General features: G+C 56.0%; 2 protein-coding genes and 1 long non-coding RNA gene across 5 annotated transcripts; 2 read left to right on the plus strand and 1 right to left on the minus strand.

Annotated features, from left to right (window-relative positions):
• Positions 1-1,053: 1,053 nt before the first annotated feature.
• TSACC (TSSK6 activating cochaperone) lies at positions 1,054-5,045 on the plus strand. Of its 2 annotated transcripts, none has more exons than XR_004421702.1 (3): positions 1,054-1,160; positions 3,284-3,406; positions 4,455-5,045. XR_004421702.1 is itself a non-coding variant. In XM_033093987.1 (3 exons), the coding sequence occupies exons 1-3, from the start codon at positions 1,124-1,126 to the stop codon at positions 4,677-4,679; spliced, it is 372 nt and encodes a 123-aa protein (XP_032949878.1). In that variant the 5' UTR covers positions 1,054-1,123; the 3' UTR covers positions 4,680-4,681. The 2 variants fall into 2 exon arrangements, 1 of the variants encoding a protein (XP_032949878.1); XM_033093987.1 differs by having other exon boundaries at positions 3,284-3,412; positions 4,474-4,681.
• Positions 4,950-12,718, minus strand: LOC117015376 (uncharacterized). The gene is made up of 4 exons (XR_004421703.1): positions 12,652-12,718; positions 8,383-8,579; positions 6,168-6,376; positions 4,950-5,076 (listed from the first exon to the last, which is right to left on the minus strand). It is a non-coding gene; the product is annotated as an uncharacterized LOC117015376 (long non-coding RNA).
• Positions 12,719-12,816: 98 nt separating this feature from the next.
• Positions 12,817-24,148, plus strand: RHBG (Rh family B glycoprotein). 2 transcript variants are annotated; one of them, XM_033093984.1, is made up of 10 exons: positions 12,817-13,055; positions 17,982-18,168; positions 18,658-18,808; positions 18,921-19,068; positions 20,617-20,783; positions 21,045-21,182; positions 21,318-21,451; positions 21,845-21,966; positions 22,904-22,977; positions 23,156-24,148. In XM_033093984.1, exons 1-10 carry the CDS (start codon positions 12,869-12,871, stop codon positions 23,222-23,224), a joined length of 1,377 nt encoding a protein of 458 aa, XP_032949875.1. In that variant the 5' UTR covers positions 12,817-12,868; the 3' UTR covers positions 23,225-24,148. The 2 variants fall into 2 exon arrangements, with proteins under 2 accessions (XP_032949875.1, XP_032949876.1); XM_033093985.1 differs by lacking the exon at positions 21,845-21,966.
• Positions 24,149-24,627: the final 479 nt, after the last annotated feature.

A 24,627-nucleotide genomic window follows, 5' to 3' on the forward strand; every position in this document is an offset into this window, starting at 1 on the left:
GCACAAAAATAAGCCAATTGGGATTCTTAGCCCCGCCCCCTACGCAAGAACGTCTGGGCAAGCTAGATAGAGAGAGCACGAGGATGGAAACGGCGCTTGCGCAATAGGGTGGCCGCTCCCGGCCGCGTGCGGCGCGAGCTTCGGCGCAAGCGCCAAGGCTCGGGCAGTTGGCCGGCACGTCGCTGCGCGTGTGATTCAGCTGCAAGGGTGGATGCTGGGGTTGTGGCTCTCAATTAACACCGCAGGTGATGGCATTAGACTGGCTTGCACCTCAGCTCCTCTCAGGCCGCGAAGGTCAAGAAAGCAGTGACAGTTTCCGTCACTCTTTCGATCCAGCCTTAGCTACAGGGAGGAATAGAAGGGAGGGACTTCAACCGGCGGTTAAGGGAAGACCTGGCGGGTTGGCCGCGGGGTGAAATGGGAGTTGTAGTCCTATCGGGCACGCTGGGAGTTGTGGTTTATTGCCTCTGGTCTCGTTGCTGTGCGGGAACCTTACCATTCTTAGGCAAACGCTTTCTACTGACCGAGGCTGTGAGCGGCGCCAGAGGGTGATGGCTTCCTTTCCACCCCACCACACCCTCTCCCCGTTATTCTATCCAAAACATTTTCTCAAGGGTTCCACGTAGGGCTTTGAGATTGTTTCTCCACGCCCGTTGCCTCCCCTGCCCTCTTGACGTCCACTCCACTGCTAGTCCATTAGAGACGACTGAGCCAGAGCTTTTCAATTACCTTACAGGAAAGGAAAAGGGCTGATACGGAAATTAAACGTGGAGAGAACACAAGAGAGTAATTGCCCGTTCGTAGGAGACTTTTAAGGTTTGGGTTTAGTTGCATTACTATTTTGTCCAGAAAAAAAAAGGAAGCAATAATAACGGAAACAACTGTATTCCAAACTAGTGAAGGGGCTAGGAGAGCACAAACAATCCATGAAGAGTCACTTAACATTTGGCCATAAAATAAAAGAGTACACCCTTTCCCACTTTTTCCTCCCCAAATTGGAACAGCCTGAGATCTGCCAGAGAGAACTTAGAAAATTGTCAACAGTAAAATAATAGCATGGTTGTTGATCACGTGACCCGATGTTTCTTTCCAGGCCTCTGGAAACACATCTGTGGGTGCTCAGATGGAGGACCCTACCGGTCATCCTACTAACAGAAAAGGTGTGTGCCGGAGGCTCCCCCTCCCTTAAAAGCCAGGCCTTAATTGCTCCACATTTGGGAAAATGATTCTAGTTGTATATGTTTTTTCCTGTTACTTGGCTAATTGGGAAGTATGTCTTTGTTCTGCATCCCACGTAATAGGAACATTGCTGTATTCCCAGTGCCTAGAACGGGACCTGTTAAATTATCGATGCTCAATAATTATATGTTGAATGAATATAATATTCTTCCTTTGTATCTCCTCTTAATACTTAGAACAAGACTTTGTGTACAGGGGTCCCAGGAGACATAGTGTCGACTAGAGTGAACAGATAACTAACTCAGGTTGAGCAGGGCAGCCCCACTGGTGGCCAGGGACATGCCCAAGGCCATCTGTCTAGCCACTTAACTGCAGGTAGAGCAGAGTACTTGATTTGAGAGTCCTGCGATGTCATACCTTGGACATCAGTGCACTAGCTCTTTCCGCAGAGCGTATTGTGCAGTGGTAAAGAGCACGACTTTGGAATTGACAGGCCTGGATTTAATTCCAGCACTGCCACAAGTTAATTGTGGAATCTGGGGCAAATTTCCTAACTTCAGTTTCCTCAAATAAAATATGGCTAAAGCTACCGACTTCATAAGGTCATTGTGACAAATATATGAGATAAGATGTGGAAAGCACCTTTTGTCATTATTTTTATTGTTATTCTGTCCTGCCTCCTTTTGCTTCTCCCCAGCATCATCCTCTGTTATTGTCTAATCAGAAATTCAGAGGCTGCTGCAGTTGGGAGGGAGGCTGAGATAGTCACGGAACAGGAAGAAGAGCTGCAAAAACCAGGGTCCCGGGCACTGGAACGGGGGTGCAGTGCCTGAGGGTCTCTGTCTGTCTGTCCGTCTCCCTCCTGGTTTCTCATCTCTTGCTTGTACCTGCGTCCCTGACATGATGGCCAAATTCCATAGCTTTCATTGGCCCCAGCTTTACATCTCCGCAGCAACTCAGAAGCAAGCAAGCTTCTCCGACACAGAGTCCAGATGTCATCCCCGGGGGTGACTCGGGCCCCGCTTGCCTCCCATACCTGCCCCTTGGATCAATCACGGTTGCCAAGGAGGACAGGGTACCACGGTTGGGTCACATGCCTTTTTCTGTTGGGGAAGGGGGCCTGATGCAGTCCCCCCAGTGTGGCCTGGAGTCCGGGGACAGAATGGTTTCCTAAGGAAGGGTGGCTCGGTGGACAAAAAGAACATACATCTCCTAATGGGATTCATCATCATCTTCCGACAAATCAATTTTTCCTTCTAACTTAACTACTTTTGCCAAAGGTTATCTATGTTCCCATTTAAGAACTTCTTCCAATGTCCAACCCATTTGAATACCTATAGATTAATTAAAATTCAATTTGAGTCATACTTTCTAATCCTAAACAATTCAAAGGCTTTTCCACTGCATTCAAGCGAAAGCCTAAAATATCCAATTCGCTATTGCAATGGGTCTGGCATGGCGCATCCCACCGTCCTTACCCCTAGCTCTGGCCAGTTTCCCAGGGCTCGTCAGTCCGGCGATATTCTTCCTTCCTTCCCTTTGCTCTTGCAATCCTTTTCTCTCCCACTTGAAATACCTTTTCCACTCATCAGAAGTTTCCTGTTTCCAAGGTCCAATAAATACCCTCCACCTGCCTGGAGACCTCTCTGTTGTACTCCTACTGACCTCTTCCCCCTTTTCAAAAGCACTCATTTTCACATTTACTCACATACTGGGTACAACTAAAAGATGAAAGGCCTTACTTCCACCCTGGACTGTCAGACTCATTGTGTTTCTGTCACCATCTCCTCAGCATCGGGGTTCTCTCCCTCCCCAGATACTAAGCACCTAGGAAACCGTGTATGTCGTACACTGGTGAATGCGGAGCACAGGCAGTAAGAATTTGTAAAAGGGAAGCTAGTGAGATTGTAGCTTATCCCACCTCTGCTCGGTTCCCCTTAGCCCCACTCTGGTCTCGCTGTTGTGTGTCTTACGGAACTTTCCTTGAAGCGACTCAGGGCAGAGCCTCAGCCCCCGCATGGATAGACCAGCTGCAGGCATCTGACTGGAAAGGCCATGCCTTGCTGGGGTGAGCTCTGAGTAGTTGCCTCTGATTTTGTTCCAGCCAAAGAGGAAGGTGATGCTGTGCCTCTTTGTCGTGCCAAACCCTCCCCCAGCTTTATTAATCTTCAAGCCAGTGCCCCACCAGCTATTTTCCTGAACCTCCAGGCAAGCAAGCTGCACTCAGGTAAGGGTGCAGGGAGGCTTTCCCAGGTGGACTCAGCCGGGTGGGGCCAAGCATAGAGGAGGTGGCCTGAGCTGTCTCCCACTGACCTGGAGCCAGCTTGGAGTCCGGGCACCTCTAGGTGTTTCATTGGGAGCTAACTGATTACTCGTTCTACGGATTTCTTCCTGACTCTACTGATTGTGTTGTTTCCTGGTTAGCACCTCGACTAGACTAGGCTGGACTGAAATGAAAATTCTACTGCTTGCTAGTAATGTTAAACGGTGGTCAGGGAATATCTATTATTCTTCCCCCCATGGTGAAATCAGTGGGTATTTAGCATACCTGTGGGCAGCCTAACAGGGCACTACACAGTCATGATCCCTATTTTTGAGGACCTCAGAGATTAAGGACCTCAGAAGTCAAGACCAATAAATACACAAATCGTAGGTAATGTAACTACCAAGGTGAACGAAGAGCTGGCTGCCTTTACTGTAGCTGAAAACATTAGGAGGAAAAAGGGCTGATGCAGCAAGATTGGTTGAGGTTACACAGAAGGAAGAACTTCAGGTCACTGCTAATGAGACACTGTCAGGTGGGAGGAGAAGGCTGAGCACCCCCTGAGCTCGTGAAAGGGAAGGTAGGCCCCGTTCCCAGCCCATTTCATCCACTCATCGCGGGTTTGTTGGCTACTTACCTGCCAGGCACTCGCCAGGTGCTGGGGACACAGCCGTGAACAAACGAGACAAACTCCCTGCCTCCTGGAGCTTACGTTCCAGAAGGGGGGCTAACACAACTATTAAATAAGTAATTACAAAATAGGCCGCTTGACCATTAATACTGTGGGGACAACACGTACAGCAAAGGAGAAGGGTAATAAATTCCAGCGACTGGTTTCCAGTTAAAATCGGGTGGCCAGGCAGGCCTCACTGAATAGGAGCCGGCTGAGCAAAGGTGTCTGGGTTGAGCTGCGCCCGGAAAGGTGAGAGGCGCCATCTTGGAGCCCCCCCGCCCCCCGCAGTCACAAGTCTCTCTCTTGTCCCCTTTGGTCCTGCACTGCCCTTCCTGCAAGAGCTGACCACAAGCCTAAGGAACGCCTAGGACTCCTGGAATGTATGTACGCCAATCTCCTGCTCCAGACCCAGCTGGCCCAGGAACAGATGGCTATTCTGGAACATGTACAAGCATCCATAACAAGACTGGCTCCTGGGAGGGAAAGCAAGGACTCTTCACTCCCAGCCTGATCTCCTGGTCTGCAGTGGTCTGCGTGCATCAGCTGCCCCGGTTCAGTGAATGAATTATGAAACAAAGTTATTGCGTGTGTTCTTTCCCACGTTCTTATCTTATATCCGACATATGGTTGCTTAGGTCACAAGTTCATAGTAAGTGCAGAGCTCTGTACAAGGTATCTAGAGATCCACGTTACAGAAGAGAAGTTTGGGGGGATTTACTGTCTGATAAGGACACAGAATTCATTGCAAAATGTAGTGGTACTCTAGGGCAGTACATTGAGGGGTACAGTAATGGGGAGGGTGAGAGAGGGAGGTTACTAGGGTGCATCTGGACCAATCTTGGAATCTTGCTGGAGGAAGTGGCCTTCTGATGCCACCTGATGAAGGGGCAGGATTGTGTGGCATGGACAGATGAGTAAAGCAGCTTCATGTCAGTTGGGAAGCTTGCACAAAGACCTAGAGCTAGGAGAATAAGTCATCAGAAATTAGGAGAAGAGGTTCGCCACCCACCCCCCAGAATAGGGTACAGTGTACAGCAGCTGACAACAGAGGACGCAGCTTTCTCCAGGAACTATTCTGGCGGCAACCATTGGAAAGTCGGATTGTATCTGAAGCCCTGGAGGGCCATAGGAAGCTTTCACATCGTGCCGAGGCACACAGAAAATAACGGAAACACCATGGGCAACACATTTGGGGTGGAGGGACAATGGAAGTTGCGAGACCCGGATAAATTAATAACAGTAATCTGCTGTGAATCCACCATGGTCTGGATAAAGGATGTGGAAACAAAGATGGGCAGTGGGTACATGTGAGCGATACTGCAGAGAAGGACCAGTTGTGAGCCTGGAACACCGAGAGAGAAAGACAAGCATCTGGAAATTTCCAACTGGGAAGTCAGTTTAGCTTTAGTGAGGAGCCAAGTCTAGCCGCAAGTTTTTCAGTATTTGAGAGGAGCACCGCTGAGGTTGGCTTAGGCATTGGAGCCACATTAGGTCACCGCTTTCTCTTACACATCGGCTTGGACCCAGGTGGCAGCCATGGAGGTGGTGACCAGTGTTGGGGGTCTGAATATATTTTGAAGGTACGGCTCTCAGGATTCGGTGCCGGATGGACGTGATGTGTGAAAGAAAGGGGCATCGAGGATGACTCCGATTGTTTACTTGAACATCTGGCACGATAAGAGTCTGCATTTATGAGATGGAGAAGCCTGGGGGAGGGAGCGGTAGGGGCGGGATACGGAAGCTCGGCTTAGACTGTGTTAGGTTTGTGACGCCCGTTAGTTACTGACGTGGAAACGTCCACCGGGGCAGTCACATACGTGACTTGAATTCAGTGGGGAGGTCTGGGGAGCAGACAAAAATTTGGTAGACATCTGCGCACTGATGATATTGAAAGCCACAAAACAGGAGGAGATCACCTAGGGGGTGAGGAGAGCGAGAATAGAGAACAGAGTTGTGTGAGAGGAAGAGGGGGTGTCACGCTGCCATCCCCAGCTTGGATTGGAAAGGCTAAGGGAGTGTGAGAGGAGAACAAGAATGGAGGCACCAAATCACCTTCCTTCCACCGTTTGGAGACAGAGGTGGGACAGGTGGGGAAGTGGTGTGTGTCTCTGCCTCTGCCTTGACCACAGGTGGGCTTCTCGGCATCTGTAGGAATGGCGGTCAGAGGGCCACTGCTGACGGGAGGACAAAGGACCTGACTGGACAGCGGGGCAGGCCCTCCACTTGCTTCATTCATTCCTCATTCGTTCACTGAGCATCTCCTATTATTTAAAAAAAAAAAAAAGAAATTCCCTGGGCCCCTCATCCCCCTCCATCGACTGTCCCGTTTCTCTCTTCCTGGCTTGCAGATGGCCATCTTCTCGCTGTGTCCTCACGTGGCAGAGAGAGACAGGAAGCTCTCTGGTGTCTCTTCTTACAGGGGCACTGATCCCACCATGAAGGCCCCACCTTCATCACCTCATCTAACCCTCATCACCTCCCAAAGGCCGTCTCCAAATGCCATCCCACTGGGGCTGGAGGCTTCGACGCACAGTTCCGTCCATCACAACTGCTTTCTCTCTTATCCCAGACCCAGCCCTTCAGGGAACCCGGTCGGTTCTCCCAAGTCCTGCCAGGAACTGACTGCTTCCTGCTTTCTCCACGGTCACCCACCACCGCTCTTGCCTAGATTGTCCCAGAGGCCCCTCTGCTGGCCGCCTGCTTCCACTTAGCCCTGGGTCCCTGCTCCCCAGGCAGCCGGAGAAATCCTTTGAAATAATTACTCAGACAACATTACCCATCTTGACCCCTTACTGGCTCCCATAATCTTTCCGGTAAAGCCCCAACTCCCTCCCAGGGCCTTGAGCTCTGCATGTGCTCAGCTCACTCTGGCCAGACGGCCCTCCCGGTCCATGCCTGTCTTCTCGGGGTTGAAATCAGGGCCTGCTTGACCTTGCAACACATGGTTCAATAAATAGCTATGAAATGAAGAGCTGAACGGGTGGGCGGGCGCGTGCTTAACCACACCGAGCTCTCATGTGTCCCGCATCTCAGGACCTGGCATGGCCGCCAGAGGGCGACCTGGAGCGGACAGGCCATGTCCCCAGACACGCAGTAGAGGGAGCCCAGTCCTGTCCCTTTCTGCATCACGAGCTGCTCAGAGCCTAAGGACCCACATCACCACCTTCACTCCGGCCCCTCTCGTCCTGCCGTGCCAGGTCCCTTCCCAGGTCCTGGGCAGAGGACATGTGCTTCCATCCTTCACAAACACTGTCCCCAGTCAGATGTGAAGGACATTTCTGCTCGGCGGCTCCCTTTCCAGAGAAAACAGGTGTTCATCAAAAAGTGTCCCTTGTGGGGCTGCCGGATGGCTCAGCTGGTTAGAGCGCGAGCTCTCAACACCAAGGTTGCCGGTTCAATTCCCGCATGGGATGGTGGGTTGTGCCCCCTGCAACTGAGATTGAAAACGGCGACTGGACTTGGAGCTGAGCTCAGCCCTCCACAACTAGATTGAAGGACGACTTGACTTGGAGCTGATGGGCCCTGGAGAGACACATTGTTCCCCAATATTCCCCAATTTAAAAAAAAGTGTCCCTAGTGTTTGGGGAGTCAGGGAGGGAGCCAGGGCCAATCCTATGCCTGCACAACAGCTCCTGGGAGAGGGAGAAGCAGAAGGACATGGGGCAGCCATCTGCCTGTCCAGGGCGCAGTGGCGGAATCCTTGAGACAACTGGAGAAGAGACGGCAGGTGGGCAGGTGGCTCCTTGGGCCCCTCTCCCTGTGACTGCAGCCACCTCCATGTGACCCGGTCCTAGAAGCAAGCCCAGCACCTTGGATCGCCTCCTGGCCTTTTCTCGGAAGGGGCCCCAGGCGGGCTCTTGAGAGCTAACTGAACACACTTCTTTATTTTCCAAAGCTAAGGACTGAGGGCCACTGGTCCCATTCCCAGCAGTTAACAAAGTTCTCCAAAGGCCAGTAACAGGAGGAATGGAAGGGAAAGAAGGAAATGGCCACAGCATTCATTACAAGGCTCCCTCTTAGTAGCAGGAACAACCGTGACCGACACTACAGACGTCCCGCACGCCACGGGCTGTGTGCACGTGAACCCTCGCGGGGCCCGTGGGAGAGGCACTGTTATCATGTCCGTGTGGCAGACGAGGAAACTGAAGTTCAAGGCCCCAGAAGGATTTCCCTTCAGGTCGTCTAAATCTCTCACCTTTTACAAAATTGCTCTTGGACAGCTGAGCCTCTGACCTAGCACCCATTCCTTTTGAGGGCACACTCTTACCTTCTGCACGTGGCTGTTTCAAAACTCTTCCTGGTCAGGAATTGACCACACCCCCCGAAAGGACGGGCAAGAGTTGTACCACAGAAGCAGGGCGCGGTCAGGCCTCAGGAACTGAGACAACGTCTCATCCAGCTCTGTTCCACGTGGTGGTGACAGGTGGGGCACTGAGGACAGTTCCCCAGAATCCAGCACAGCACCTGGCATAGAGAAGGAGTGCAAACAGACCGTGTTAAGTGAATGATAAAAACCTTGGTTTGAGGTCACTGCCTCCTGACAAACTCTTTTTCAAGGTACTGTCTGTTTTTTTTTTTTAACATAAGTAATCTGATTCCGACAAATTTTTACATGGAGTCTAATATGGTGAGCCCTTGGGGGAAGAAAAGCCATATTTCATTTTCACCAGGCCGTGTAGTAAACACAACAATATTGTGCACCGTGCTGCAGTGGCTGTGGTTTTCAGGAGAAACTGAGGTCTGGGGTTCATCCACTGCCACAAAATGGGCATCGAGGAACTCGCTAATATAGCCTCTTTTCTATTTTCACACCAGAGTGTCAGGTGAAAAGGAATCCCCTCCTCCACGCCAGTTGTGAAATTAGGCCAGGTCTCAATGCCGGCACCACTTCTTCCGAGAAGCCTTCGCTGATCACCTCTATCATGGGGTGCAACCCCACAGGACCGGTCTCCCCCAGGTGGCCCTCTGCCTATTCACTTATATTCCCCCAGAACATGCCCCCGCCCAGGGCGGGGGCTTTGTCTTGTTCCCCTGGATGTCCAGCACATGGCACAGTGCCTGGCACACAGTAGGTGCTCAATATATATTTGTTAAATGGAGGAAGGCCCTGCCTTTCCCAATCTCCTCTATTCAAGAGTTGCTGTGTCACTGGGGCTGCTGGCCTGATGACCCTTCGAGTGTGCTATCCTAAGCCCCTGGCCCCTGCTGCTCAAGCCCTCCAGCCAATAATGGGAGGACGCACTGAGACTGTGTCTGTCCCCCTCCGCCCGTCTGTCCCCCGAGGCACAGGCGTCCACAGAGTGTTCCAGTCAGCCACCCATTTGTCCTGTCTGCTCAGCCAATTAGAACAGTAACCATCATCACATCTGTTGAATGCGTGTGAAAATGTCAGCACTCGCCATCAATGATCTGCCGGAGCCGTAACAATCCCACAAAGGGAATAGCATTCCTGCTCTGGATGAGGAAACAGACTCAAAGAGGGCTCAGTGACGTGCCCAAGGTTATCCAGTAAAAATGCAGAAGGAATGAATGAATGACCAGTGTCTCAATGACTCGGGCGCTTCGCTGCTTTTCTCTTTTGTTCCCCATAACACTGGACATAGCTCAGGGGGCCCAAAGGAGCCGAGTGGCGTGGGGGATTCCTGAGCCCAGAGAGCAGGGAGTAAGGGGGAGGTGACCCTGATAAAGAGCAGCACCAAGCAACCCCAGGTTACTCAGTAACCCGAGCCCTGGTCCCCATGCACAGCCTGGCCAGGCTGGGCCAGGGCAGGCAGCAGACACCGGTTCCCTTGGCCACCCTTCAGGCGCTCAACTGGTCACAGCTGGAAACTGGAGATGGAAGGTCAAAGATTGGACAGACCCCAGGCTAGGCAGGATGGGAGCTGGTGACAGACTCAGGGGCCCCTAAGAAGAGGTCGGGGCAGGGGGAGAGGGAGGAGTGGGAGATGAAGCCCCCAATTCCATCCGAGCTTTCAGGCCAGAGGAGGCGGGAGGGAGAGCCTAGGACCTGCCATCATGAGCTGATCCAAAAGAACGCCATGAGCTGAGCCTCTCCATGCGGGTGGCGGGCCAGAGAGCCCTCAGAGCGGGAGAGTGGGCCAGGGGGCCTTCAAACATGGAGGATGGTCGGGGTCTGGCTCTCTGCTGGCCCCAGAGCAACACCAGCTGGTACCTGCTAGTTGTTAAAATATCAACATCCTCCTACACAGGTTGGTAAAGATCTGTGGCCCAAAGGTCTCCAGGTGTCCCCGCAGAGGCTGGCCCAGCTATCCTGGCCCTTTCAGGGGCCCTCTCTAGACCTCGCCACCATCCAGCAAATAAAGGGTTAACGCCGGCCAGGGCTGGGGACCTCCAGGACCCAGGCCTCTTACAAGTGAGGGTGAGAACCTCAGGTCACAGCTCCAGGATCTGGTCCAGGATTCGCACTAAATGACTAGTTGTTGAATGAATGGATGAGCCACAGAGGAGAGGGAAAATCAGAGAGCCCAAGGAAGTTAGAGAGGCTGAGAGTCAACAGGTAAGATAGAAGTGGAGGAGGTTGTGATCGGGGAGGGGGGCCCCCAGAAGAGGCTGCCAAGGCCCGGCCGCCTGGCCCTTGCTCTCCCTGGTTCTGTAGCTCTTGAGGGCGCGTCCCCTCAGAGGGCCTGTCCAGAGCCTGCCTGGGCAACCCCCACACCAAACCGGGCTCCAGAAGCAGGCTGCGTCCCTGGGGCCAGACACGGAGCCTGGGGGGGTACCCAGATGCTGAATGATCCAAGAATCATTACCCAAGCACTTGACCAGACACCCACTTTCCCCATCACTCCTCAGAAGGAGCTGGAAAACAGCTGTCCTGCTGACCAAGTAGAGACAGCCTGTGGGCCAGGGGCCAGGGGCCAGGGGCCAGCAGGGGCCAGGGAGCCCGCCTGGCCTGCTGGGAGCAGCGCTACCAGAGGCCGACCCACACCGGCCCGTGCCTCGCTGGCTGGGCCCCTAGGTCAGGAAGCTGGGCAGCTGGAGTGCAGCTGACCCCGGAGACCAGGCTGGGCCGGAGCTCGAGCCCATGAGGGGAGGAGGTGGACTGGGGAAAGGACAGGAGGGGAAGCAAGGTGAAGGCAGGGTCACCTCGGGCCCTGCGCGCCCCTGAGAAGGGGCGATGGGTTCCTAGAAGGAGCCCCTCTCTGCACCTGCTCTGGGGAGTGGCTGGCCCCTCTGAGCCTGGACCACATCTCCTGGGAATGGCAGCTCTCCCCTCAGGCAGGGCCTGGGACATCTTTGCAAACACCCCCAAGCCCCTCCCACATCACAGCCCCCTCTGACGGAGGCAGCAATGTAGAGACTGGCCTTCAGCTTTTCTCCTCTAACTGCCTTGTGGTCTGCGGGCGGCAGGACCAGCTGTGCCAGGTCCTCCACTTGTGTGGAGCCCTCGGGTGGCCCAGCAGCCGCTAGGTCAGGCCGTGTGCCTCAGCAGGGTCTCCAAGGCCTTTCTAGCCTTCCCGCCCCAGCCCCAGTTCCCGAGGACACTGGACACTCGCTCACACAGCCAGGCGTCCCTTCTTTAAAGGCCCCTCATCTTTCTTCACTCGCCCAATTCCAGGGGTGCCCGCCTAGACTGCCTGCAGACATGACCTCACAGGAGGCAATGCTCCGTCTCCGTCCCTCCGCCATCTCCAGTCCTGCGGGTTCTGCAGCCTCTCTCCTGGGCCCCCACAGCCTGTGGGCTTCCCAGGGCCACACACTTACCCCAGTAGTAATTCAATTCCCTCCTAACTGTCTGTCTCCCAACTGGACAGCGGCTCCTGGAGTGAGGGCTCTCTGGGCTCACGTCCCAGGCTCAGCTCACAGGAAGTGCCTCCTGGTGTCTGTCCACCAAGACTCCGGGGATGCAGCGCTTACTGCGGGACAAGGCACTCGACCCCAAGTGAGAAGACCCTCCTCCCACCTGCCTCCCTTCTTTCCAGCTGCTGGGGCAGCCCAAGCCCTCATATCCACACTGGGCGGCGCAGGGACCCCGGGCGGGGGGGGGGGGGGGGGGGGGGGGCAACACAGCCCCTGCCGGGCCTTCGGGACTGTGGTGGGGCGCAGGCTGGGGGTGGGGAGGCTGAGCGGGGTGCAGCTGGACTGCTGAGGCTCAGCCCTCCGGAGGCTGCCGCCCGCCCGCCCTGGGGCCGGGTTAACCATCAACGCCTGGAGAGCCGGCTCTTTATCTCCATCCTCCATCTCGCTTTTCAGCTTTTCAGCTGGGAAAAGGTTGAGTAACTCCTCAACTCTCTCTTGCGTTAACCCTGGAGGGGCCAGGCCGGGCCTTTAAGGGCCGCTTATTCCTTGGGAAACACTCTGTAAACTAACACCATTTCTTGGGGGGGGGCGGGGGCAGGTCGACTCCCTTCGTCTCCCCCACCGACCAGGTCGCCGCTGTGCCTCAGCAGGCAGAACACGGGGTGCCTTTCCAGGGTCCTTCCCAAGGAGCGGGAGCAACCGGAGCAGGGTCAGCTGGGCCAAGAGAGACAGGACCCGGGTGTCCGAGCGCCCCCGGCCCTCCCTGTCTTTGCCCCACCTGAGGTCTCGGGCCCTCTTCGGCGGCTGGAGCTGGGAGCAGCAGAGGGCGCCCCCGCGTGGGTGGGGCCTCCGCGTGGGTGTGGCCTCGCGTGGGTGTGGCCCGCGTGGGTGGGGCCTGGCTCCGGTGAAACCTGCTGCTCCCGCCCCGGAGTGTCTGCCGCGCGCGGCGAGCCCAGAGCCGGAGCCCGAGACTCCAGACTCGTAGCCTCTGTCCCATGGCCGGGTCCCCACGCCGCGCCGCGGGCCGGCGACTGCTGCTGCCCCTGCTGTGCCTCCTCGTCCAGGTCGCCACCGCCATCCTCTTTGCGGTTTTTGTCCGCTACGACCACGAAACCGACCCTGCCCTCTGGCACTGGGGCAACCACAGTAACGCGGACAATGAATTTTACTTTCGCTACCCAAGTGAGTGCGGGTGAGGGCGCTCGGGGAGCAAAGACCCCAAGCTCCCCGGTGTCTTGGGAGGGAGCGTTTGGGTGCCCAGATCTAGCCCTCGGTGGTTAACCCTCTCGCTCTGAGATGAAGGTGCCCCAGACTTATTATAACACGCTTTCAGTGCCTGCCATGGTCCAGGCATGGTGCTGAGGGCGGCACACGCGTTATCTCATTTAGTCTATGAAGAAGACAAAGGTGGGGAAACTGAGACTCGGAGATGTTAAGTGGCTGGTTCAAGGTCCCGCCGTCAGAACTGAGGGAGCTGGGGTTCAAACCCAGATCGGAAGCCCCAGCCAGCTTTTACTGCTCCCTCGCCGCACCTCCCAGTTGGCCTAATTGGGCTTTGCTGGGCTGTTCCGGAGACTTGACTTTACCTGGGGCCTGCACCCTGACCACAGGAAAGAGAATGGGGGGTAGGGAGTGGGGTGCAGCAGGCCATAGTGGCAAGTATTAGCGAGAAGGCAGCCAAGACCAGCGGGGCTCAGGCATCTCTTCCCCAGTCCTCCAACAGCACCTGCCCTCCCAGAGTCAGAGAGAAAACGATGCAACTACCTACCAGCCCACCACAGAGCAGCAGCCCCCAGCCCTGAGAAGGAGGCATGGCAAGGTCATCAGCCCATTTCACAGGGGAGGAAGCTGAGGCTCAACGGGGTTGTGACTTGCTCCTGATCACCCGTTTCCTGAGTGGCAGAGCTGGAATTGGGACTCAGGCATCGCAAGCTCCTTGCCCCACAATTCACCTGCCTGCTGACAAGGCCCTGCTGGGGACAGAGCCTCTCCTTCTAGGTTGGGGGGCCAACCTTGTGACTCAGGCCCTGCGTAGCTGGGGCCAAGGACTCCAGATCTCCCAGACTTCATCACAAATGCTCGGCAGGTCTTCTCTAAGCCTCAGGTTTCCCCGTCTGGGCAATGGGGAGAAGGATACCTCAGTTTAAAGAATATACATTCAAACAAGGCCCAGAGTGTAAGAGTTGCCTGTAAAAAAAATCCCAGGCCATTATTACCCGACTTTCTGTATGCAGAGCTGGCGGCAGGCTGTCCCCTGTCCCAGCCCCAGCCTGACAAAAGGAAGCTCACAGTGCTGAGGACCTAGAGGGTGAGATGGAGGTTTGGACTTGGGCATGAAGCCCCAGACCCCCAGCCACCCTGGGCAGAGTGAGTGACAGCGCCTCCCTCCCCATCTCTTACCCCAGCCCCGGCTGGACAAGGTGAGCCGTGGAAGCTGGGATGGCAGACTCGTGGGGTCGTGCTTTGTCCAGAGACATAGAGAGTTGGGAGGAACAGTCCACAGGCTGAGAGAAGTAAGCTCCTCTCCAAGGGCCTGACCTGGCTGCCTGCCACAAACCCCCACTTGCTTCTCCTCTGGGTCTCAGGCAAGGCCTCCAAACCTTGCTTGTTTCAAAGTCTCCCTGCACCCTGCCAGCCTCTCACCCCTCTGCCGCAGTGGTGGGCTCTCCTTGGACACAGCTGCCCGCCCTGGATTGCAGTAAGAGGAATGGCGGTGGGAGTCCTCCCTCGCTTTCTGCCCTAGGTTTCCACCCCTGTGGACTTGGGACCCTGGTGTGGGGGAAGGTTGTGGAGGATGGAGGGGTGAGGTCCCGGGAGCCTTTGATGACCTGTCTTCACCTGTCCCTGTGCCCAGGGGAAGGGATCGCGGCCAAAGTGGGTGTAGCGGCACCCTTTGATTCAGGAGATGAAAGGCAGCTCGGCATCTGCTGCTGTGCTGGGGCACTAGCCCATGCCAAGGGCATGGCTGCTCTGAGGGCTGTCGTTATGTCGTTATGTAGGAAGGGCCCTCAGCCCATCCGGTCTGCTCCTCTCCAACGTGCAGAGAGCCAGAGAGGGCATGTGACTGCCCAAGATCACACAGCAAGTTAGCCAGGCTGGAACCAGGTCTCTTGAGCCATCTGCGGCCTTTCCCTCACATGCAAGCTTCCTACCCCATGAGGCGAGTAATGGAAAATAAGAAGGAAGGGAAAAGCCCAGGGTCACAGGGGCCACAAGAGGAAACATGAGAAAGGGTTCTAAGAAGAAAAATATGAGCAGGTCCTTTTATTTTTTTTAAATTGGGGAATATTGGGGAACAGTGTGTTTTTCCAGGACCCATCAGCTCCATGTCAAGCTGTTGTTTTTAATCTAGCTGGGGTGGGGCGCAGCTCACTGGCCCATGTGGGACTCAAACCGGCAACCTTGGTGTTATGAGCACTGAGCTCTAACCACTGAACCATCTGGCCGCCCAGCAGGTCCTTTTCTATACACCTCTGAAACCTTACTCGCCAGGAGAGGGGTTTAGGATAGACAGAATCGGGATCTTCTCGGAACAGGTGAGGAAGGGGGATGTGGCCAGGATCAGGGTGGCTTGTGACCTCTCCCAGGAGAACACAGCCCCATCTGTCCTCTTAAAGGCAGGTGGGGGAAGGGTGGGGGGACCCTCCCCAGCTCACCACTCCATTTCCCTGCTCTTCTTATATCCCCGCTTTACAGAAGAGGAAACTGAGGCTCAGAGAGCTTAAATGGCTTGTCCAAGGTTAATAGGTGGCTCTAGAGGGCTTTTCTCTTTCCTCCAACTGGACTACATCCTGCCCCCACAGGGCACCCCTGAAGGCACTGTGAGGGGTCATCTTATCCCCGCCCTGTTTCCAGAGAGCCCATGGAGAGTGTCTGTGTGGAACGTTCCCCGGCGGAGAGGTTTTCTGATGTTTAGACTCCAGTTGAAAGGCCAAGGGATTGAGTTTTGAGTCCAAACAAACCCAAGTGGGTTTCGGCAAGTAGTGGGCATGGAGCCCTGTGACCCGGCCCCCTGTGTTATCTTGCTGTCCTTGGGCAAAAGAACAGACATGGCACGCCTTTTATTATTTGCACAAGGAGAAAGGAAGTCAGGCAGTAAGGCCTAAAAGAACTTAGGCTGTGGGCTAACTAACTATGATGCTTCTAACTTCTGTGATGCTTCTTCTTTTCTATTGGGTTTTAAGACCTGGAAACCCAGGGCTTTGATGAGCCGCGGCTTCACCTGTCCCTGTGCCCAGGGGATGGGATCGGGGCCAGAGTGGACATAGCCGCTGCCCTCTGATCAGGAAGAGAAGTCTGGGTGGTGTGGGTAGAGGGCAGGGCTGAAGAAGTGGCAGTGTTGGGGACATTTCGGGAGGCCAGTGGGCCGCTAGAGCCTCTCTGCCCTTGGCTGCTGTGAGCTGCAGACCTCCAGTTCCAGCACGCACCCAACCTTCTGCCAGGGACTTGCAAACGCATCCCATACACAGCACAAAAAAGCATAAAACTTTGCTTCTCTCCAAGTTACTGATTACGTTCTAAAGTTCAACAGTATAATAACTTTTTGGTTTGTGGGTGCTTCTTCAGGTTAAACAAAAAATGATGACCATAATTTTGTTTCCTTTATGACCTGCCTCTTTCTACAAGAGATCTGAGGTCATTTACAACAAAAACACGTGTATAAGGAAAGGAAAGCAGAGAAGTAGAACATAAGGAATGACCACGGTAAGGGCCTGCAGTTGAGATTCCAGTGCAGCTCTGAGCTTCCAGGCAGCCAAGGAAAAAAAGAAATATGATCATTTCTGTGTTCTCGTCAGAACCAAGGAAGCCTCGCACATGCAATCTTTGCTTCTTTGATGTGTGTCTTCCATGCCCTCCCCGTGGGGGCAGGGACCGTGGCTACTTGATGACAGCTCCATTCCCAGAGCCTGATGTACCAGTGTTTAATAAACATCTGTCACATGAGTGCGGGAAAGCAGACCGGTTCCTCGGGGGAAGTGACATTTCCTAGCACTTTGTTCCAAGAGAAATTTCTCGTATGCAGCTCTACAAGGGGCACGTTTCGGGTCATAGATGGCCCTGGTTCTCAATAACTTATTTACAACAAATGCAGGAAGTGCCCTCGTGGTCCTCTTTCTTTGGTGTTTTAGGTTACAGCAAAGATACATGTATAGCATGTGGTACTTCCTATATACAGACCCAAGTGTGGGCCGAACAGCACCGAGGCTGTGTTTTAAGCCCTATTTACAAGCAGGTGGGGGGGGGGGACAGAACCACACTGAAGGAAACCATTTGTATTTATCACATCGTCAATATCACTGTACACTATTTTTGTTTGCTTACTGTTTTTTTTTCGCACAGTGGCACAGAATAGAAAGCAAACGGAAAAGACCCCAAATCTCCCTGCCCAGAAATCCCACTGACGCTTGAAAAAATTCAAGTAATTCACCTATAAAATTAAAAAAGTCAAACTATAGAAGGAAACAGACTAAGAAGTGAAACCCTCCTTCCCAGAGGTGCCATGTTGCATAACTCCAAGGGCATCATTTGCCCTGGAGTGTTTGTGGGTGTGTGTGTTTGGGGTGGGGGGGGAGGGAGCAGGCCTGCCCCTCCCTTCAATTCCTTCTCCCTGAGGTAATCTCTGCTAACAAATTAAAGCTAGTCCGTAAATTACTTTCTTTAAATGTAAAATCCTCCAAATGGAAAGGTATAGATTCTGAAGTATGAGGAATGGAGGTCAGACACAAAGAAGGACTGTCCAGCAGAAAGGGAAAATTGAAGAGAGGCCTGGAGGGGAAGAGAATTCTGAGCAGGGCAGGACAGGGCCTGCAGGAGGAGAGACACCGGTTGGACTTCTCCCCAGGATAGGGCAAGTGAGGGCACCAGTGCAGAGAGCAGAAGGTCCTACTCCCTTGCTCTGCCGTGGGGACAGCGGGGATGGTCTGGGTCCCACTGCCCCGAGCTGGCCAGCTCTGCACAGGTGGCCCCGGCTGGGAGGCCCCGCCACGCCTGGGGAGACTGACAGGCTGGGCTCCAGCCTGAAGGCGGCGCTGGCTGGTGAGAGCCGGGGGCCGTGCAGGGTGGCTGCTGGGTTGGTGGCGGTGCCCAGAGCAGCTGCCGTGCCCGCAGGCTTCCAGGACGTGCACACCATGGTGTTCGTGGGCTTCGGCTTCCTCATGGCCTTCCTGCAGCGCTACGGCTTCAGCAGCGTGGGCTTCACCTTCCTCCTGGCCGCCTTGGCCCTGCAGTGGTCCACGCTCGTCCAGGGCTTCCTGCACTCATTCCACGATGGCCACATCCATGTAGGCGTGGAAAGGTGGGCCGCCGCGCCCCCTCTGCCCCCGCCCCGGGTCTAGCTGGGAGGCCGCTGCCCGCAGGCCCAGCCTAAGGCCTGCCCCTCACGTCTGCTCCTGGCACAGGCTTCCCAGCCAGCAGTCACTTCTCGTAGGTGCCCTGCCCGTTCTTGCCCGACCGACTGCACACTCAGCCACACCTCCCCATGTTCAGGCCCCTGTTGCTCACCAGCTCTTGGGAGGGTAGACAGCTTCATGGGAGGGTCAAGGTCTGGGGAGCTCCCGGTCCAAGACCGGTTGTTCCACCTGCCATGGGCTTCGTTCCCCGCTTCTCAGAACCTCCCAGACACTGGGTTTCCCCGTCTACAAAAGGCAGGCGAGGTGACCCTTCCGGCCTACCAGGGAGGTGCTTAGGTGGGTGGGGGGTGGGGGCTCCCTGGCTCCTCCCCTGACCCCCAGGGCCCCCCCACCCCCTGTCTTGGCCCCCTCTCATCCCCCCCACCCCCCTCCAGCATGATCAATGCTGACTTCTGTGCGGGCGCCGTGCTCATCTCTTTTGGGGCTGTCCTGGGCAAGACGGGGCCCGCCCAGCTGCTGCTCATGGCGCTGCTGGAGGTGGCCCTGTTTGGCATCAACGAGTTTGTGCTGCTTAGTCTCCTGGGGGTGAGTCCGGAGGGGGCTGGGACGAGGGCTGGGGGAGGCCAGGCCCAGGCCCTGGGGGGCGGGGCGGGCGGCCCAGGGGGGCTGCCCCTGCACCTCAGCTCTGGGCCCCCAGGTGAGGGATGCAGGAGGCTCCATGACCATCCACACCTTCGGCGCCTACTTCGGGCTGGTCCTGTCGCGGGTCCTCTACAGGCCGCAGCTGGAGAAGAGCAAACATCGCCAGGGCTCCATCTACCATTCCGACCTCTTTGCCATGATTGGTGAGGCCTCCAAGGTGGGGTGGGCTGGGGGCCGGTCCCAGGCACCCCTGAGGTGGGCCATCTCCAGGCCAGGTCGCAGGGTGCTGCCTGTGGTCCTTGGGCTTCCGGCGGGAGCACCTTTCCCATGTGGACTCTCCTGTGAGAGCCCGGACCTGTGCTCCTTCTCAACAGCTTTAGACGGGTTCTTAGAAGTCAGCCCTGGGTATGCACAGGCCCGAGACCCATCCCCAGGGGCCATCCCCACTCAAAACCCTCCAGGGCCCACCACAAGTGAGAAAGCAGGCTCCTAGCCTGGCATACGGCCCTCACCCTCCTCTCCTCCCTCCCACTTGCTCTCAGCTGCTCCCATCGCTTACCCCCGGGGCCTTTGTCCCCATGTTTCCTCCCAGGCCCTTTTCCCAGAAGCCCCTGCACCGGGGTTGGGGGTGGAGGTTGGGGGTGGTTGCCTGGGGAGCAGTAGGGTGTGACCAGCACCACCAGCTGTTTCTTCTAAGCACCTACCTGCACCCTGGCCTCTGTTCCCCTCTCTACCTTCATGAACAGGAAACAGGTGATTGATTTTTTTCATGGGCAGTATTGAATAGCGACCGAGGGCCTGCTCTTACACTAAAAAGAGAGGCTGGTTTTGTATTTCTTGCTCCGCGCTTGCTGTGAAATAGAACGCACGGAACCCTAGGGCAGCTGAGGCCTCCTTGCCCTTTGAGACCCAGATAAGTTTGGCTTCAAGTCCAAAGGCTTCCCCAAGATTCCTGCATTCTCAGCTCTCCTCTGCCTCCCAGCACCTTCCTGCAGGACACCGGCCTTTCCTCGATCCCTCCCAAGCCCTCCCGTCAGAGCACGGGTGTGTGAGTGTGTGGGTTCCACTGCGGAGCAGATGGCGGGGTGCAGGAGAAGTTCCGTGGCACACCAAGGACCGTTCAGGACGAAGGGGCTGCCCCTCCAGCCCCCGTGCCATGCTGCCCCACCCTATAGGGTCCCAGCCTGTCCCTCACCTTGTGTCCTGGCTGCTCCTCCCTCTCCCTCCAGGATTGACCTGGGTACTTCACATGGGCAGTAGGGCCCACGGAGCCCCCACTTCTTACCCCTGGCCCATCCGGGGCTCGCAGACAGAACCTTCTCCTGCACACTGCAGGGTCCACCCTCTCAGAGGTCGGCGAGGTTCTAAAACCAATTCCTTTCCCGACACAGATGTCAAGTACCCCGCTCAGGACCTGCCATGCCGTGCACTTGGCCTTTTTCTCTTCTTTCCTTTCCTGATACTTAGACTCTCAGCCTCTGTGGTTTCCAATCTCTAGCTGCCTTTTGTGCCAGGGCTGCCAGTGCGCCTGTTTGTAGAGCACTTACTGTGCTCGGCCTTGGGCTGTGCATGTCACCTGCAACCCCTCCTTTAGTCCTCCCTTTATGGAAGAGGGGTTACTACCCCCAGTTTACAGAGGAGGACACTGAGGCCGCTGAGAGGAGATGACTTGCCGGCAGTTACACGGCTGGTAGCTCGCGGGGAGCCACTCACTTCCTCTCACTCTGCCTGCCTGCCCGCCCGCCATCTAGGGACCATCTTCCTGTGGATCTTCTGGCCTAGTTTCAACTCTGCACCCACCACGCTGGGGGACGGGCAGCACCGCACGGCCCTCAACACGTACTACTCCCTGAGCGCCAGCACCCTCAGCACCTTCGCCCTGTCAGCCCTTGTCGGGGGGGATGGGCGGCTGGACATGGTATGGGCCATGGGAGCACAGAGGGAGACCCCGGGAGGGGGGGAGCTCCGACAGGCGCCGGTCCGATTCTCCAGGGGAACCGGTATGGGGTCAGACACGTGGAGGCGGGGTCAGAGCGAGAGGCAATGAGGTGACAGCGGGAAAGGTAGAGGTTAGATGGCGGAGAGGCTTCCGGGAGCGTGGTGCCCACTGTGCTGGGTTAGGTGTGGGTGTGACGATGTGAAAGGGCCTCCAACGCCTTGCTCTCCCCTGCTCCCTTAGGTCCACATCCAGAATGCAGCACTGGCCGGAGGGGTTGTGGTGGGGACATCAAGTGAAATGATGCTGACACCCTTTGGGGCTCTGGCAGCTGGCTTCCTGGCTGGCACTGTCTCCACGCTGGGGTACAAGTTCTTCACGGTACAGCTGCCTCTCTAGCCCTGGGCAAAATGGGTCTTCAGGGCCTTTTCTCTCACCTCCCCAGCAGGCCCGTGGCGGGGGCGGGGGCGGGTGGGGAGGGGCGTGCGGGACTCTTTATTATTCTCCTTACTCCAGCCCGTCCTTGAGTCAAAATTCAAAGTTCAAGACACGTGTGGCGTCCATAACCTCCATGGGATGCCTGGGGTCCTGGGAGCCCTTCTGGGGGTCCTAGTGGCTGGGCTGGCCACCCATGAAGCTTACGGAGATGGGTGAGTTCCCCCACCCCCACCCTGAAGTCACTGTCCCCTGGAGTGACCCCCCTCACTCTCTCCCGCTTTGTGCACCACCAACCAAAGCAGTGTCTATCTTCACTCAGTCATCCATATGGTTACTAAGGGTCAGTAAGAGATAATGCCCCTTACGACCCATGTTTGCACATCAGGGCTCAGAGGAGAGGGCAGGCAAAAGGGACCCTCAAACTGAGTCTTGAAAAGTGTGTGGGTGTCTGCTGTCCCACGAGGGTGGGAGGGGGTTCCAGGCTGTGGACCTGACTGGAGCAAAGGCCCAGGGACGAGACTCAGCCTGGTGGGCTCCCCTGAGACCCCTGAGGCCACTGTGTCAGCTCCACGTGCCACCCCTATGTCCCCACAACCTCCCTGCAGCCTACAGAGCGTGTTTCCACTCATAGCTGAGGGCCAGCGCAGTGCCAGATCTCAGGCCATATACCAGCTCTTCGGGCTCTTTGTCACACTGATGTTTGCCTCTGTGGGTGGGAGCCTTGGAGGTAAGTGACCTTGATGGGGGTTGGGGGGCTGGCAGGAGCTCCAGGGAGGGCAGAAGACAGGAAGGGGTTCTCCAGAGGAAGGGCCATGGGAACCCACTCCCTGGCCTTCCTTTACTCAGTTATTTATCGAGCACCTACTTGGTGCCTGTGCAGGGTGGGGTTGTAGGGTTCAGGGGTAACCGACTCCAGGTGGGGAGGACCAGGTGGGCACTCGCACCCTCCTGGCGCCGATCGCAAGTGGGAGCCCGCTGGGGGCTGAGGCTTCCCTGCGCTGCTCCCTCCACCCACTAGAGGGCAGTCCAACCTCAGGCTGAGGCCCTGAACAAATGCAGAGCTACATCTGTCTTTGGTGGGGACAGGGGCAGGGAGCCAAGGGGCCTGGCTCACCCCTAGACTGCAGAACGAAACCTTCAACTGAGGCAGACTGCCCACTGCTCAGTGCCGACTGCTGTCTGGCCTTAGTCCTTTGCGCCTTCAAAACAAAACCTGTGGTTGTCTTCAGCCCCTTGTCCTCAACGTGACGTTGTCATTCCCAAACAAGGTTCTGTTTGTTCATTTATCTAATTACTTATTCATTCAATAAACACTTTCTGCACCCCTCCTGGATAGGAGGCCGCAGAGAGCTCGGCGGCGGCTATGGTTCATGACGGAATCACTCTTTGGCGTATTACCAGCTGTGCAAACTTGAGTGTGTTATTTAACTTCTCTGAGCCCTAGTTCCTTCTCTGTAATGTGGGGGTCAGTTCACCTTCAGGGTCGCTGGGATTACTCCGGAAGGCAATGCTTGTCAAGCGTGTTGCATAGGGCTGGGGACACAGTAGGTGCTCGACAAATACAGCTGTGACTTGCCTGGGCCAGGCCTGCCAGCCTCTCTGTGCCCTGTGGCACTGGGGGTGGCCGAAAGCCTCACATACCCCCCCTTCCCACCCACCACCAGGGCTCCTCCTGAGGCTGCCCTTCCTGGATGCCCCCCCAGACTCCCAGTGTTACGAGGACCAGATGTACTGGGAGGTGAGACCGCCCCGCAGCCCCTCAGAGCCCCTCCCCCTCCCCTGCCTCACCTCCTACGACCCAGCTGCCTCTTCCCTTCCTTGCTGGCTCATGGTCCTTGCTCCTCGTTCATCCCTGAGCTGTGGCCCCCAGCGCCCTGGACCTACCCTTCCACCTACTCGCCCACCCTGCCCTCCAGGTGCCCCAGGAGCAAGAGGATGAAGCCCAGGGACCTCTGAGGGCGGAGGAACTGGACACTCAGGCCTAACATGCTTCCAGCCCTGGAGAGGATGCTCCCCTTTTAGAAGATGAACACTGGCGACCATTGGGAACCCCTTTTCTAGTTCCCATCCCTCCTGCTGTGGGAAGAAGTCACCAGCCAGAAGGAGCCTCCTTTCCATAGGCAGCTCTGGGAGAAGCTGGCAGAGCAGGGCTGTAACTGACCTTGGTGGGCAGGGCGGGAGGACCTCCCAGCAGCCTCACTGCCACTCACCCCCCACCCCCACGCCCCATCTACAAGTGAGGCACCGAGTGACGGCTGACTCCCTGGTCCAGTGTCACATAGCCACAGGGCGAGCCAGGGCGATAAACCCCACTGTCACCAAGGACTCTGCATTTGTGTGTGTGTGCTGGGAACTCGGGAAGTTTCTTTCACCCTCTAACCCATGGCATTAGAACCTCAGGGTGGGGACATCCCTCCTCCCTGGGTCTGTGGAGCTCTCACAAGGATGCTGTGTTCTACCAGGTGGGTTACTAGCCTGGGCTTGCCTGCCTGGAGACAGGGAGCTCACTCTCTCCCAGAAAGCCTGTGTCTGTTATGAGACAGCTTGGGCTGCTGCAAAGTTCTTCCTATTCCAGAGCCACTGCTGTCCTGACCCTCAACTTGGGTGGTTTCTAAGCAGAGTGGGAAGAGGGCCCCCGCAGGACCTGAGTGGCATAAGGAGTTCTTTGCCACTGATTCCTCAGAGGCTGGAAGCAGCCAGCGCCCAGGCACCACCTTTTATCCCTGTCCCGAGTCTGAGGCGTGGTCCAGCCCCAGAGAGTTAGCTCCGGAAAAGGATGGGGGAAGGACAGGCCCAGGGCCTCCAACGGCCTCAAGTCATCTGGCCACCAGAGGGCACTCCAGACCCAGCAGAGAAAGATGTGGCTTTTCTGCGGTTCCAGCCTCTATCAAGAATGCAAGTCCTGGGGGGTCGGGGGTGGGAGATGAGGGTAAGGGGGATCAAATATATGGTGATGGAAGGAGAACTGACTCTGGGTGGTGAACACACAATGGGATTTATAGATGATGTAATACAGAATTGTGCACCTGAAATCTATGTAATTTTACTAACAATTATCACCTCAATAAATTAAAAAAAAGAAAAGAAAAAAAAGAATAGAAGTCCTTCCTATAGCCTAACCGCCTTCCCATCTGCTTCAGCTCTGGTCCTCACCATTCATGCCACCACTACATGTCAGGTGGGCACTAGGAGCTTCAGATCTCACGCAACAGAGACTCGTCCCTCCAGGAGGCTGGAGCCTCTTTGCCAGGGAAGGAGCGGGACCCCGCCCTGCCCTCTCCCACCCTGCCCCCAGGTTTCTGGCAGGAGTTGAGCGTGATCACAGAACTTTCTCCCTCAAGACCAAAACCCATTCAGACCTAGGAACCCAAGGAGGCAGTGGAGGGAT

Source organism: Rhinolophus ferrumequinum, chromosome 22, assembly GCF_004115265.2.
Source record: "Rhinolophus ferrumequinum isolate MPI-CBG mRhiFer1 chromosome 22, mRhiFer1_v1.p, whole genome shotgun sequence".
In the NCBI taxonomy this organism is placed as follows: domain Eukaryota; kingdom Metazoa; phylum Chordata; class Mammalia; order Chiroptera; family Rhinolophidae; genus Rhinolophus; species Rhinolophus ferrumequinum.